This window comes from Carassius gibelio, chromosome A16, assembly GCF_023724105.1.
Source record: "Carassius gibelio isolate Cgi1373 ecotype wild population from Czech Republic chromosome A16, carGib1.2-hapl.c, whole genome shotgun sequence".
Lineage (NCBI taxonomy): Eukaryota > Metazoa > Chordata > Actinopteri > Cypriniformes > Cyprinidae > Carassius > Carassius gibelio.
In genome coordinates this window covers 25,350,071-25,363,480 of record NC_068386.1, presented here as the reverse complement: position 1 = coordinate 25,363,480, position 13,410 = coordinate 25,350,071, and the positions used below count along the sequence as shown (strand labels likewise).

The 13,410-nt window shown below is 36.7% G+C and overlaps 1 protein-coding gene across 1 annotated transcript in view; it reads left to right on the top strand.

Moving 5' to 3' along the window:
• The window catches only part of LOC128030913 (2-oxoisovalerate dehydrogenase subunit beta, mitochondrial), a 50,289-nt gene that overhangs the window by 297 nt on the left and 36,582 nt on the right, over nucleotides 1-13,410 (top strand). Inside the window, exons 2-8 of the mRNA XM_052618995.1 lie at nucleotides 793-870; nucleotides 941-1,009; nucleotides 2,981-3,114; nucleotides 4,567-4,722; nucleotides 5,295-5,403; nucleotides 11,563-11,660; nucleotides 11,736-11,846. Coding sequence (XP_052474955.1) covers nucleotides 793-870; nucleotides 941-1,009; nucleotides 2,981-3,114; nucleotides 4,567-4,722; nucleotides 5,295-5,403; nucleotides 11,563-11,660; nucleotides 11,736-11,846 — 755 coding nt within the window. The remainder of the gene's footprint in view (nucleotides 1-792; nucleotides 871-940; nucleotides 1,010-2,980; nucleotides 3,115-4,566; nucleotides 4,723-5,294; nucleotides 5,404-11,562; nucleotides 11,661-11,735; nucleotides 11,847-13,410) is intronic.

Below are 13,410 nucleotides of genomic sequence, written 5' to 3'. Positions count from 1 at the left end.
TCATAATACACAAGTCTGTTTGTCACAATAATGCTTGGCATGTCTGAGGTGATTGGGTTAACGTTAGTTTGCTAAGTTTAAACGAGCACATCATCTCTCAGAAGCTGGATGGGAACATTTTTATGAAAATACTTATTAGTTGTGTTAAAAGCCTAAAAATGATATTTTATGACAGTTGCCTTTATTAACACAGTCAAAACAATATCTTAAGTCATGCTTGTGTGTCATATTCGTATTATTTGAGTATAGAGTATCCAGAACTGCTCACATGCATAATCAATATTTAATGTATTTTGTTACACATTTTCCACATAAAATGAAAATGAGTAGAACATTAATGCTTTTTAATGCTGCTGTTTTAATTTAAATTTTTTAATTATAGTTTCATAATTAATGAAGATGCTACAGTCCAACAGGCTAAATTGTCAAAATTAAGCCAATAATGCATGCACAGATTTGTATATTATGCTGTTTAAAAACCGATAGTGACCAAAATGACACAATCAACATCTCTGTGGTTGGTAATTTTCTGACCTTTTTGCTAAATTATTATATATTTAAACAGGTCGTGACCTGCCTTATGTTGCCTAATGTTTGTATGTTTTCTGAGGTTCACTTATAGTGTTAGTAATATACATATATATCAGTGCAGTAGCTATGTGCATATAAACCAACAATACCTGTATTGCCAATGCATCTGAAAACCGAAAGCAAAGCAGCAAACCCATCTCCTCGCTGTCTGTTTAATAGAAGAGTGTGTGTTTCTAGCTGACACCAGTGTGTGATTGACAGGCCCCACACAGAAGATGAATTTATTCCAGTCTGTGACCAGTGCCCTGGACAACACGCTGGCCGGTGACCCCACCGCAGGTACGAGCTCCACCTGAAGGACCTCAGCGCTTCGGCCGGTGCGATGTATTAACCCTTCTCTCTCCTGCAGTGATCTTCGGCGAGGATGTGGCGTTCGGTGGGGTGTTTCGATGCACAGTCGGCCTCAGAGATAAATACGGTGAGTCTTCTTGAGTGTGTTGAGTGCTCACACTAGATGGCAGCACAGTTAAACCTGCCTAGAGACTGAGTTTAGACTCTAACAGCTGCTTACTGTCCACTTCAGACAGAAGCAGGACATGGCTTAGTGTGAGTGCATTGCATTGTGGGATGCAGTAATTAATGCAGTGTGTCTGTTCTATTCTGCACATTTGGCCATTTGGTGTCTTAACTAGTTGTATGTCAATCGTCATATAAAGAGGTGTCCAGTGAGTGTGCATTTGCTGCTAAAATTAATAATAATATTTTAAATATTAGAAATGTTATTAAAACTGTAAACATATCACTATTACTGTATTTAAACTCAGCTTTGTTGAGTGTTGGAAAGCATTAAAAAATGTTACAAATAAAAAGGTAAAAGTTTAAATTCTTGTTTTGTATTGAGATGATTCTGATGACGCATAAATACAAGCTGTTTACTGTATAAATACTGTTTAAATATTAAGTTGCATTCTTTCACCTTGAATCCTGTCAGTTCTACGGTTTTATCTAAAAGACATCGGACTATTTTCTTTGTTGTAACCAGCTTGTTCTCTAATCTGGTGTGATATGCACTTGATTATTTTTATTCTCCTCTGAATATTCATCATGCACAAACTGCTCCGTTAAAGCTCCTCTGAACCAGATCTAATGTGTGCGTTCAGTAGAACATCATCATGTCTGTGCATTTGAGCTCTTTGTCATTCATTTTGTTGCACTTCATCAATTATGCAAGAGTAGATTCAGATTGAACAGAACACTCTCTACAGTTTTCTCAAGACATAAATAGTTAAATCATGCGGCCGCACAGAGGCAGGAAACAGGAGGAAAACAGACATTATGGTAATGATTAAAAACACAACTGGTTTTGGGCAGAAGTGCTATGTATAGAGACACTCGGTGGTGTTTTGATATAAACACAGACGTGCGACTCCAGGATGACTCCCGCCGCGTCGGTGCCTTTTGTTCGTTATTGACGTCAGACGTGTTGACCTTTGAGAGGATCATTATTTCCCGCGCTGTCTCGTTCGACAGGAACAGGGTTTCGGTGGCACTCGTTTGAGAGCGTCTCTGCCCTCTTTCCCGCGCGGTGCAGGTGCAGCTCAACATGTGAGAGACTGACGCACACACGGCGTGACGCAGTGCCACCGCTGACCGTCTCAACACACCGCTGCTCTCTGTGCATTACTGACTGCGAGCAGTAAACACTGTGTTATCTCTCAAAATGTCCATCAGCAGCCGGTTGAATGAATTCCTTATTCAACAAAGAAGCCGTTTCATTTCAATTCGACTAAAACGTTGAAATGACCAGCAGATTCCTCTTCTTTTGCATTATTTAAAGGATCATGTCCATGTCCTGTAAAGATGGCACGTTTGTTCCCACTATTCATGGAAACATCGATGCCAAGAACGAACCACCTTTATCTTTAAGAGTGAAGGATCTAAGAAAGAGTTTGACGTGTGATTTCACAGAAGCATCTCGTCTTCAGTTATTCTTGATGTGTTCGTGTAGCTTCAGAGGAAGAGACGTCATGTGCTCTGCTATGAATGAACATAACTTTAAGTTTCCACTGTTAATATAGAGACTATTTCATGTGGTTCTTCACTGCTCGGGTGGAAAACAGACTTTGTTTTTGTGTTTTCCCGATCTTGTTTATGTTTGCCCTGTTTTGTCTTGTAATATAATTCTATTATGAAAAAAGCAGCAGGTTTTATGGTTTGAGGTTAATGCTTCCTGCTTTGTACTACATAATATAAAAACCGTAAAGTATCGTTAAAAATATTAAAAACACACGTTCTGCAGAAGCACCACGGCCCATGCTTGACTTCTTCTGTCATGTTTTGGATGAACGTGTCAGATTTGGTTTCTGTAGTGAAGATGCTGATTAAAGGCCTGCTCATTAAGACTGGTTTGAGTGTGGAGTGGGTCAACATGCACCTGTCCTGTCCTCAGGTAAGGACCGTGTGTTTAACACCCCGCTGTGTGAGCAAGGCATCGTGGGATTCGGGATCGGCGCAGCTGCAGCGGGAGCCACCGCTATCGCAGAGATTCAGTTTGCTGACTACATTTACCCAGCGTTTGATCAGGTCAGCTTGTTTCCAAGTCTTTGTTTTTAAATTAACATTGTCCTGGATATTTAGTATAATTAAATAGTGTTAGTTCACCCGGAAAATAAATAAATAAATGAATGCCATCACCTGCTTGTTCCAAACATGTATTTCCAAACCCATATTTTCATTCATCTCAGAAAGAGAAATGAAGGTATTATTAATGAAACCTGAGATATTTATGTGTTGTTACACTAATAGGGTCCTTTGAAATCCTTTAGATATTTTTTCCCAAATTCAGTTTTGTTTTTTCTAAATCCAGTAAAAAAAATTCTAAAATCCTTTTTTTTAAATTAATTAATTAATTAATTAATTTATTTATTTTGTACAAGTTTTCTGGACTCATTTTTGATGGTTAAATGAAGTTTCATTAATTAAAAAGCATGTCTAATTAATTACAATTGTGAAACTGGGGTATTGATGATTTTTTTTCTCACATTATGTTTTATTTAGACCAAACTTCAGTTTGTTCGTCATAAGATGCCGATCACATAGATAAACAAACGAAACCTTATAGTAAAGTGTTATAAAAGTTTTATGTATTGTTCCCTTTGTGTGTGTGTGTGTGTTTCACCCTCTTGATGTTCTGGATTAACCCTTTAATAGCTGTAACCCTTACAACCCTTTTCTTGATGCCACTGGAGTGGTGTTGGCGCCAGGGGCTTGGGCCCGTCATAGCTGCTTGCAGTTATATTGTTTTCTTAGTTTATCTGCTGTTAAAGAATAATAGTGCCTTTGTCCTCATTACTTTGGATATGCGTCTAAGGGGAAAATCTAATTGCAATTTTTCTGCAATTAGATTTTTTTTCTGTGAAGATTTTTTTTATTGAATTTATTTTTTAAATCTAGATCTGCTATATTTACTTCCAGAACTGTGCAACCTGGCTAAAATTTGTAATTAATAAATTTGCCTAATTTCATAATAATAATAACAATAGTAATAATAATAATAATATTGCTAAATAAAGAAGTCATTAAAAAATATTACTACTACAATATTCTCTGTAAAAAAAAAAAAAAAAAAAAAAATTTTTAAGCAAATCTTAAGGCAGCTTGCATGATTCATTTAGATACCCTCCTCCCATAAATGTTGTGTCTGAAAGCTTTTTTTGTAAATCTGGCTCTAAATATATATTTTTGGACTGGGGGGGAAATTTTGCTTTGCTTTGACTTGCATTATATGTATACATTTGAATAATTTCTCTATTTAATCTATTTTCATATCAAGATACAATGATGTCAGTAGTGTTGGACAAAATGGTCATTTTTCAAATCGTCATATCGTCAGTCCGTGAGATCGGCGATACATGATATTATCGTGCATGTGTGGAGCAAGAGAGAGACTCTTTGTTGTTCTTGTCATAGCATAACTATTTGGTGTTTTAAACCACGCAGTCCTTTTTCTGTTTTTAACTTTTGATGCTGTTGTAGATCGTAAACGAAGCCGCCAAGTACCGCTACCGTTCGGGGAACATGTTTGACTGCGGGAGGCTGACCATCAGATCTCCGTGGGGCTGCGTGGGGCACGGCTCCATCTATCACTCCCAGAGTCCAGAGGCCTTCTTCGCACACTGTCCTGGAATTAAGGTCAATCTCGCCATGCTTAACTCACATATTAAAGAAAAGAGGTCTCACTTTAGTTATCACTGTTATCACTGAACTATTCACTATGACTTTTGCCTCAATAAACTAATAGTTAGCAAGGTTGTTAATTAGTTTAGATTTGGGGTTTAAGGATTAAGTGAACCAAAATAGGCAATGCAGTTTATAAGTGCTAATAAACAGCTGAAATGCACACTAATGAGCAACTAGTGAAAAATGAGAAGTGGTTACCGAACGTTCAGAATAACAGCATTAGCTTGAAAATAGAAATCTTGTTATAATGCTAAACATACCAGTTTGAAGTAGATTAAGCAGCAGCTCTTTACTCGTCTCACTCACAGAACAACACATCTTAATCAAGGTGCATCAAAACACTCAGAAATATTAGAGTTCGGATCAAATTCAAAATCACTTTTTCCGTCTCAAGGCATCTTTAAAATGAACCCAGTGGGGAGACACAGTGTTGCCTTTGCAGTCTTAAGTGTCCTTATAAATGTGCAAATGACAAGTTTAATTATTTTTCCATCTTTCTGAAACTCCCTTTCGGTGTCTGTTAGATTGTTGTGCCGAGAGGTCCGGTCCAGGCCAAGGGTCTGCTTCTGTCCTGCATCGCTGATCAAAACCCCTGCATCTTCTTTGAGCCCAAAATCCTGTACAGAGCAGCAGGTGAGAGTGTGCTGACGTTCGCTTCTGTTCTTCAGCATTCATATTCTGATGCGGTTTAAAGACACATCGTCTAAGGCAAATTATGCATGTAGCTTTTATGAGATCATAATAATAATATTCTTTTAAAGGTGCATTTAACACACTGGAGGTAAAGTAAATGGAGAAAAACCTAAAATAATCGGTGATCAGTTAAGGAAGTTGTATAAACATTTATGCATTATCCTTCAATCCTCATGTTACCTACAGAAGTCAGATTGTCACATACACGGATATATTTTGAACGTCATCTGTGTTCAGATTACACTGAGCATATGATGCACTGAAATACAAATCTTGGTAAAAACTAGAGAACTTTAACACAGTGGGATGAAACCCTAAACTTAACATTTTAAATGATCTTTTGTTTGAAATTGCTAAAATAAAAATATTAATTTTGTGAGTTATTATATTGGTTTACTTGGCTTTACTAGAATACAATAAGATTGCTGTTAAAAACATGTTGTACATTTTATATTTTAAAACTTAACCCCCAAAAAAGGACAAAATGCATGATGTCGCATTAAATAGCCTCAAAGCAAGTGAAAATGATGTTTATTAAAGCTCTAATAACTAAAAGAGCAGTCACTTTTGAGAATGTGAACTTAGTTACATAACTGGGAAAATGCATTTAATGATGAATTTTAAGTTTTTAGAGTATGTGCGTCACGTGAACACTGAATAGTTTTTATGGTATGGCATTATTTTCTAATTAAAATAAGTCGCTTAAATTATGTTGAGAGATCAGTATTTTTATTATGTCCATTGCTTTGTTTATAAACATCATGAAATATGCATATGTCATTCCCTAAGCTTTCCGGTGAAGAAAACTCTTCTTCGTTCATCACGATCCACAAAAGCTCTGTTATAATCAGTGAAGCTCAGTTAACTGCACAATGAATCTCTTTATCATCGCGTCTGCACTTTTAAGTTCTAAGAGGATTCACATGTATGCAAAACTGCACCTAATAAAAACTAAAACGTTTCTGATTGGCCATTGCATTCAAGAAATCAACAGATATGTCTGTGATTGGCTGCATCGCTCATCGCTGCAAAAACATGTTGTAAATAGTTATTTTGGCGCAGTCCAGAGTGCAAATTCAAATAAGAACTGGATAGTTGACCAGATCTTCATTTGAGGGTGTTTCGCAGTCTCTGGTACCACAGTAGAACCGGCCTGGGCTTGGCTACAGAATAGTGTTATACTGGCTCTCTATTAATATAAGTGTCATCATTGACCATTGAAAAACATGTTTTATCTACTGATGAAAAACATACTAATGAAAACTTAAAAAAAAATGGATGTGACGAATAACACAAACAGCTACAGACCTGTCAAATATAAAAATGAAGTATGAGCTGCAACTGATATTAGCCAGAAAGATCTGGACGTTTTTATTCGGAAGAAATATGCAATTTAAGAAAAACATTGTTGGTAGTATCCCATGAACTATTGAGTAAGTCAGTGGTATTTATTGATCTCCTGAATGGTTGTTTCAGCTCCCATTTTATCTGCTCATAAATCAGTGTGATCTGTTGAGTGTCTTGATCTTTCAGTCAGATCAGTGAGTATCCTGAATGGTCTTAATATCCCTAGATGCTTTGCAGCTGTTGAATGAAGACATGCTGTACACTGTACATGTTTCACTGAGGTATGGCTCCAGTTCAGTTACTAGTCATGAGAGTAATGTGGAGGGGATTCTTTAAAGTCTGCAAGAAATAAAAAAATCACACTCATGTATTATCTAATTGCATGGTATAGATCTTATTCTGGATGTTTTCATTCATGCACATTACATTTGTTGTAACAGTGTTTTGAACTCGTAATGTTTAATCTATGTAATGTTTGATTTTTCCGGTGAATGACAGACTTCTCCAGTTATTAAATCTGCTTAAACTCCGCCCCTTCACCTCTTCTGCATTATCAAATTATAACATGCTCATTTTATTACTATAACACAAGATATTAGATATTTATGGACTCAAGCAGATCAGACACCATCTAATTTTTGGTTTCTTAAATGCATTTTATTTATACTGCTCTAAAACATTTATTTTTTATATTAAAGAAAATGCTTTTTTTTTTTTTTTTTTAAATATGCATTATTTTATTTTATTTAAACGGGCATTAGCAAAATTATTGTCTTGGGTTTGAATGCCAGGGAATGCATGAACTGATGAAATGTGTGTTTTGGATAAACGTGTCTGCCAAATGCATAAATGTAAATGGGGGAACAGTCTTTTCTTCCAAAAATGGTGTGCTAGCAGCATTCATATCTGGGGCTAAATTGACCGCTGCCCAGACTAACTGATCACACTTTGAGCTATTGTTTATGAGAAGAATCTTTGTTAAAGCATGAGTAAGTATGGCTCTGAATGACACAATCCTCATATCCAAAGAAATGGTTTATTAATGAGATGAAGGCCATGAAGAGAAAGCCAGAGCGAGAGTGGTTTGCCACGAGGATTAGAGTAGATTCATCCACTTCTAGATCTGCTCTCTGTCTGTGACTTATGTGTCTCTCAAGAATTTAGCTGTGACTTTAATTTCCTGACTGAACATTGGAGCTTGTTCTGGGATCTTTGGCTCTTTATCATTATTTGGTTTGAATTTTAGAGCGGTGCTTTTTTTGTGCATTTATTCTTACAAGTTGGGAATAAATCATTCAGCACTGAGTTTGTGTAATTCTTGATTTGAAAAACATTGTTTATTTGATGGTAATCAATGGTTTTCTAAGTTGCCATTGTAACTGGGGCAGGTTTAATTGGCCATAAATACGGTGTTGATTTGTCACAGGGTATTTAGAAGTTCACAGCACCTTCTGTTTGGAATTGGATCTAATTTTCTGAAGTTCTGATTTGTTTGTGGTTGCCAGGATGTTCTTAAAGGGATAGTTCACCCAAAAATAAAAATTTGCTGTTAATTTACCATCATTTGACCATCAGAGAAGCAACACAAGCAACACAAAATGAATGTTTTTTGCTCCTGATGATATATTGAGGTCTTATGAAGTGAAACGATCGGTCTGTGCCAGAAGATGTGCATTATTTACAACATTATTACCTGATATCACTTTAAGGCTTTTAGCATGTGGCAGTGTAGGTTGCTGGGGACAAATCCCAAGACTCTGCCTGAGGATTTTAGCATTGTGAAGAAACTCACACCCATTATAGTCAATCGTATTGTCTACACTGCATCAGATGTCTTCAGAAATATGATATCGGTGTGAGGGAGCTTTCATGTCATTAGTGTAAACATGGACACATACAGAGGTTGGACAAAATAATGTCAACACCCATTATTATAAAGATTAATCTAATTTGTGTAGGCCACAATGAAAAAAACAAACGAACATCGTGATTTATCTTTTCATTGTCTGTATTCTCTAGTTTGTATATGAGTGCAGTTCAGCGGTGATTAGCACAGGCCATAGCCAAGCCTCATTATTGGATGAAAACCAAAAGTGAATAAGGACCACTGGGCACTAAGAAGGATTTTGTCGAAAAACAGCAGCAAAGTGACAGCAAACCTCAATGTTCATTGTGACTGACCACAGATAACTTCACAAAGCCAACATCCATGAAAGAGCTGCAACTTTAATCACAGACAACACTGCTGAAATATGAAAAATATGAAAAAGACATCCTCTGGGTTGAATATCATCAGTCCACCATGGATAGTTTTGGAGACGAGTGTAAAGCAGGTTCACTTAAGTTCAACAGATGGATGACATTCAACTGAAAACTATAGTTATATGAACCTGTTCTAAGAAGTTTGGAGGCTGTATTAAATGCAAATAGTGGTAAAACGCCTTATTTTAGAAATACAGCTGATTTCCCAGGTGTTCACATGATTTAGTCGAACCCCTGTACATCTCCCCATCTCTTCCATTAGATCGAGCAGTAGATTTAAAGACCGAATGCATGTCAGCTGAAAACACACTTCAGGCATCCAGCAGTCCACCACTACCAAGACTTCATCAATCACTCAAACCGCTTTCCACTGAGTGTGCTGCGTAGCATTATTATTATTATACATTTGTGGCTGCAGGAATCTTGCTGCTGTTGGAATCCAGAAACAGGCTGTGAATTAACATTTGGTCACTTGAGTAAAAAGTGAGTTCACTAGATTTTTAGGAAATGAGGATTGACCTTAGTTTGGACAAGCAGCGTTGCATTTACGCTCTCGATTCGCTGGTGGTTGTAATGTTGTGCACATGAGAGATGGGTGTCTTCCGAGTGTCTTGTGCTGTGCAGGTTTGTGTCCGTTGTTGTAGACAGTCTCAGTAGTGAAGTCTAAGCAGTCTGCTCAATCGCCACATCTTGACGGTGTTTCAGTTTTACCCTTGATTAGTACACAGAATGTTTTATGATTTAACTGGTGTGTGTTATTTGGAGGTTTTCATTATCAGATGTGCTGCAGACAAAGTATAGTCCCAAACTCCTGGAGCGGTTTTCTGTGCGTACAGCTGCTAAACATTACTTCAGGGTTCAGAGCCGGTTTGAAGAAAATGATGGGTTTTTTATTAACTGTGAGACTCAGTTAAACACATTGACCTCGACAGTACTTTTTCCAAATATTGCAGAAAATAGAGTATTGGCATGTTTTTAATAATATTTTGAATTAGTTTTTATTTTTGTACTTTTCATTTCCTTTTCCTTTAAATTTAGTAATTGTATGTTCTTTTTGTCTTTTTTTATTATTAGTTTTTGTATATTTTACAAAATACTATTTAGGTTTAATTTTTATATCAGGTTTATGTTTGATGCATCAAGTTAAATGAAGTACAATAAGTGTTTTTTTTTTTTTTTTTTTAACCATACAATGTATGTGGATCTGCGCTAGATGAACTTTAACTTTAGCTAAATATGTTTAGACAAAACCACTTTAGCTGTTGTCATTTAACCAGATCTGCAGTCAACAAATAGCCAAAATATGGCAGTAAAACACTTCTGTCCATGTGAAACATAAAAAACGCTCGGTCTCAGCTCTTCCTGGATCTCCAAAGAAAGTTTTTACTTCATGTATAAGCGAAATATAACCCATACATGTATATATAAAAAAGATAATAGTGGATTTTTCACAAGCTTCTGTTTCTAATTCTGAGCAAAAGCACACTCCTAACCAACCAACATCAACTTCAATCATTTTCAACAAAATTACTTTAAACCTCAATATCAGAACCGTAAGATTTCCCAGAAGACCACAAGGACAATGACTTCACTGAGCGTATAAACTGGGACGAGGAAAATGGCTCTAATTAAACATAATTTAACAATAAAGATAATTCTGAATTTATGATTAAAAACAAGCAGCTCATGAGATATGACGGCTGTGTGGAGATCTTTCTGTGAAGAAAAGTTTACTGATTTTGATCAAGTAAAGGTCAGAATAAGGTCAGTAATATCTCCAGATGAAGTCTTCCTGGACTGAAGCAGCTCAGCTTTACTTGATTCTCCATCAATCATGTTTTAGAGTCAGATCTGATCCTCAGGATCTTTTGAGGAGCGTTTGTTTCTTCATCTCTCAATCATCACTGGATTGCATTGCATTATATGTCTGCATCATTAAATCTCATCTTACTAAAACACATTATTGAAGATACAGAGTGACGACTGATATTAATAGCATTTTATGTAAGTATCTGCTCTACTGCTATAAAGATCTCATTGATTTACATTATAAATATATACATATCAGCACCAGCACCAAATTGCATATCTTTACTCCATTAGAGTACTTGAATAAAACTTTTTTTACATTTTTTTTTTCCTTCACATCCTCTCTGTCAGACTATATGAGCCATAAAAGATTGATGTATCAAATTATGCAAAACTTAAAAACACACATGCAAACTTTTTTTTATTTAGACTAAAGTTTTATTAAACTGTAAAAAAAAAAAAAAAAAAAAAAAAATCACATGTCAGGCTTAGGGTTGCAAACAAGTAGAACATTTCCACTAAATTTCGGAAACATTCAAAATATTTTGGAAATTTTCCAGGATTTTTGAGAATATTCCTGAGATTTTTGGAAATTTACGGGAAATGTCCCACCCCTTTGCGACCCTAGTCAGGCTCCCCAGGCTCTGTGGGTTATGGGTGATGTGTGGTTCTGTGTTGCAGTGGAGCAGGTGCCCACAGAAGCCTATCACGTCCCTCTCTCGCAGGCCGAGGTGCTGCAGGAGGGCAGTGACCTCACGCTGGTGGCCTGGGGAACACAGGTACGTCTGTGAGAGCGTGTGCTCGTCATCTCTGTACTGGTAACTGTGAGTTGACCTTTGACCTCTGGCTGGCAGGTGCATGTGATGAGGGAAGTGGCTGCCATGGCACAGGAGAAGCTGGGAGTCTCCTGTGAGCTCATCGACCTACAGACCATTCTGCCCTGGGACACAGAGACCGTTTGCAAGGTATGACGTGAACACACACGTTTACTGGGTCCTCCCAAACCAAAGGGATACTTCAGACCAAAATGAAGATGTCATTTACTTGATGTAGAAGAGTATGACCTTCCTTCATGAATCACAGGAGGAGATTATATCTTCAGAAGCTCTCTTTTCTACTCTCTGAAAGTGAAAGGTTACGATCAGTCCTATTTATACTCTATATAGAGGAAGACCTTTAGCTAAAAATCAGTACAGTTATTTTTTTTTTCTGCCAGTTTTCTTTTCAGTTTAGTGTATTTTCCCATTTTGGTTCATTAATGGTTGTATGTACTAAAAGTTTTTGGACAGGTAATCTATCAGTTTTATTTGTCCAAAAGACAAGCACATTGTTTAAAAGACCATTCACCCAAACATTACAATTGTTCAGTCGAACAGTACAGAAGATTTTTATCTGAAACAGAGGTCCATGCTAGTTCATAAAATCCAAGAAAGCGGCTGCCATCACTTTAAGAGTCAAAAAAATATTCACATCATTATTGGCCTCTTTAATAATATAATCTTAAATATATGTAATGTCATTGTGTGATTACGTAAACAAACCAATGAACTGAAGCCGTTAATTGAAACGAACTGTCTGAAAGAACCAGTTTGAGAATCAGAAAGAATCAGGTTTCCCAGTTTGCCCGAGACTCTGGATTACAGGTAATAATGTTCAGTTTCTTGCACAGACTGATCGTTTTGCTTCATAAGACCTTAATATATCGTCAGGAGCCACGGGGATTCATTTTGTGTGTCTGTTTATGCTTTTTTATTTATTTATTTTTTTCACTGTGCTGGTAGCCACTGACCACTTTTATGAATCACCAAGGACCTTGGTTTCAGATAATAATCTTCTTTACTGTTCGACTTGGATGAGGATGATTAAATGAACAACACATTTTCATATTTGGGTGAACTTTCCCTTTAGTGCAGAGGCCTACAGAACCCTACAAACTAGTGTTCATCACAAAAGTGCCCTGTCAAAAGGCATGTAATATTGTTTAATGGCAGTGCTTTTCATTGTATGGTGGTTTCTCCGGTAGAACGGGTGATACAGACAGTGATTGTTGTGACAGATCATGCGTTGGGAAGCAGCTTCTTAAAGAAGCATGAAATCCATTACTCCCTGCATGAAACTCAGTAGTGTGTTTACAGTAAAGCACTACACAGTGTTCACTGGAAAAACAGCTTGGAACAGTTTCAACCTTGAATTATTATTATTATCATTTGACATTTCTCTGTCAATTTGTACCTTATCTCCTTCATTCACTCCATACATCTGCTTCTGTTCGGTTGCAATGTTTGGAAATGTAAGTTACACATAATATATGGATGTCATGGATTTACACTTTAAATTTGAGTGTCCATGTCAAATGCAGGATCTTTCACTTGTTTTCTTTGTTTTTAGTGAATGTATAAGCTACCCGTGTAGTTCATCACATTAACTATAGACATGAGCTGCTGACAGAGTCACACAATACTGATCTCATTTCAAATTGTATCTTCTTTGTTCAGAAGTCTGCGTTTTGGTATATTTGGTTTGCTAATC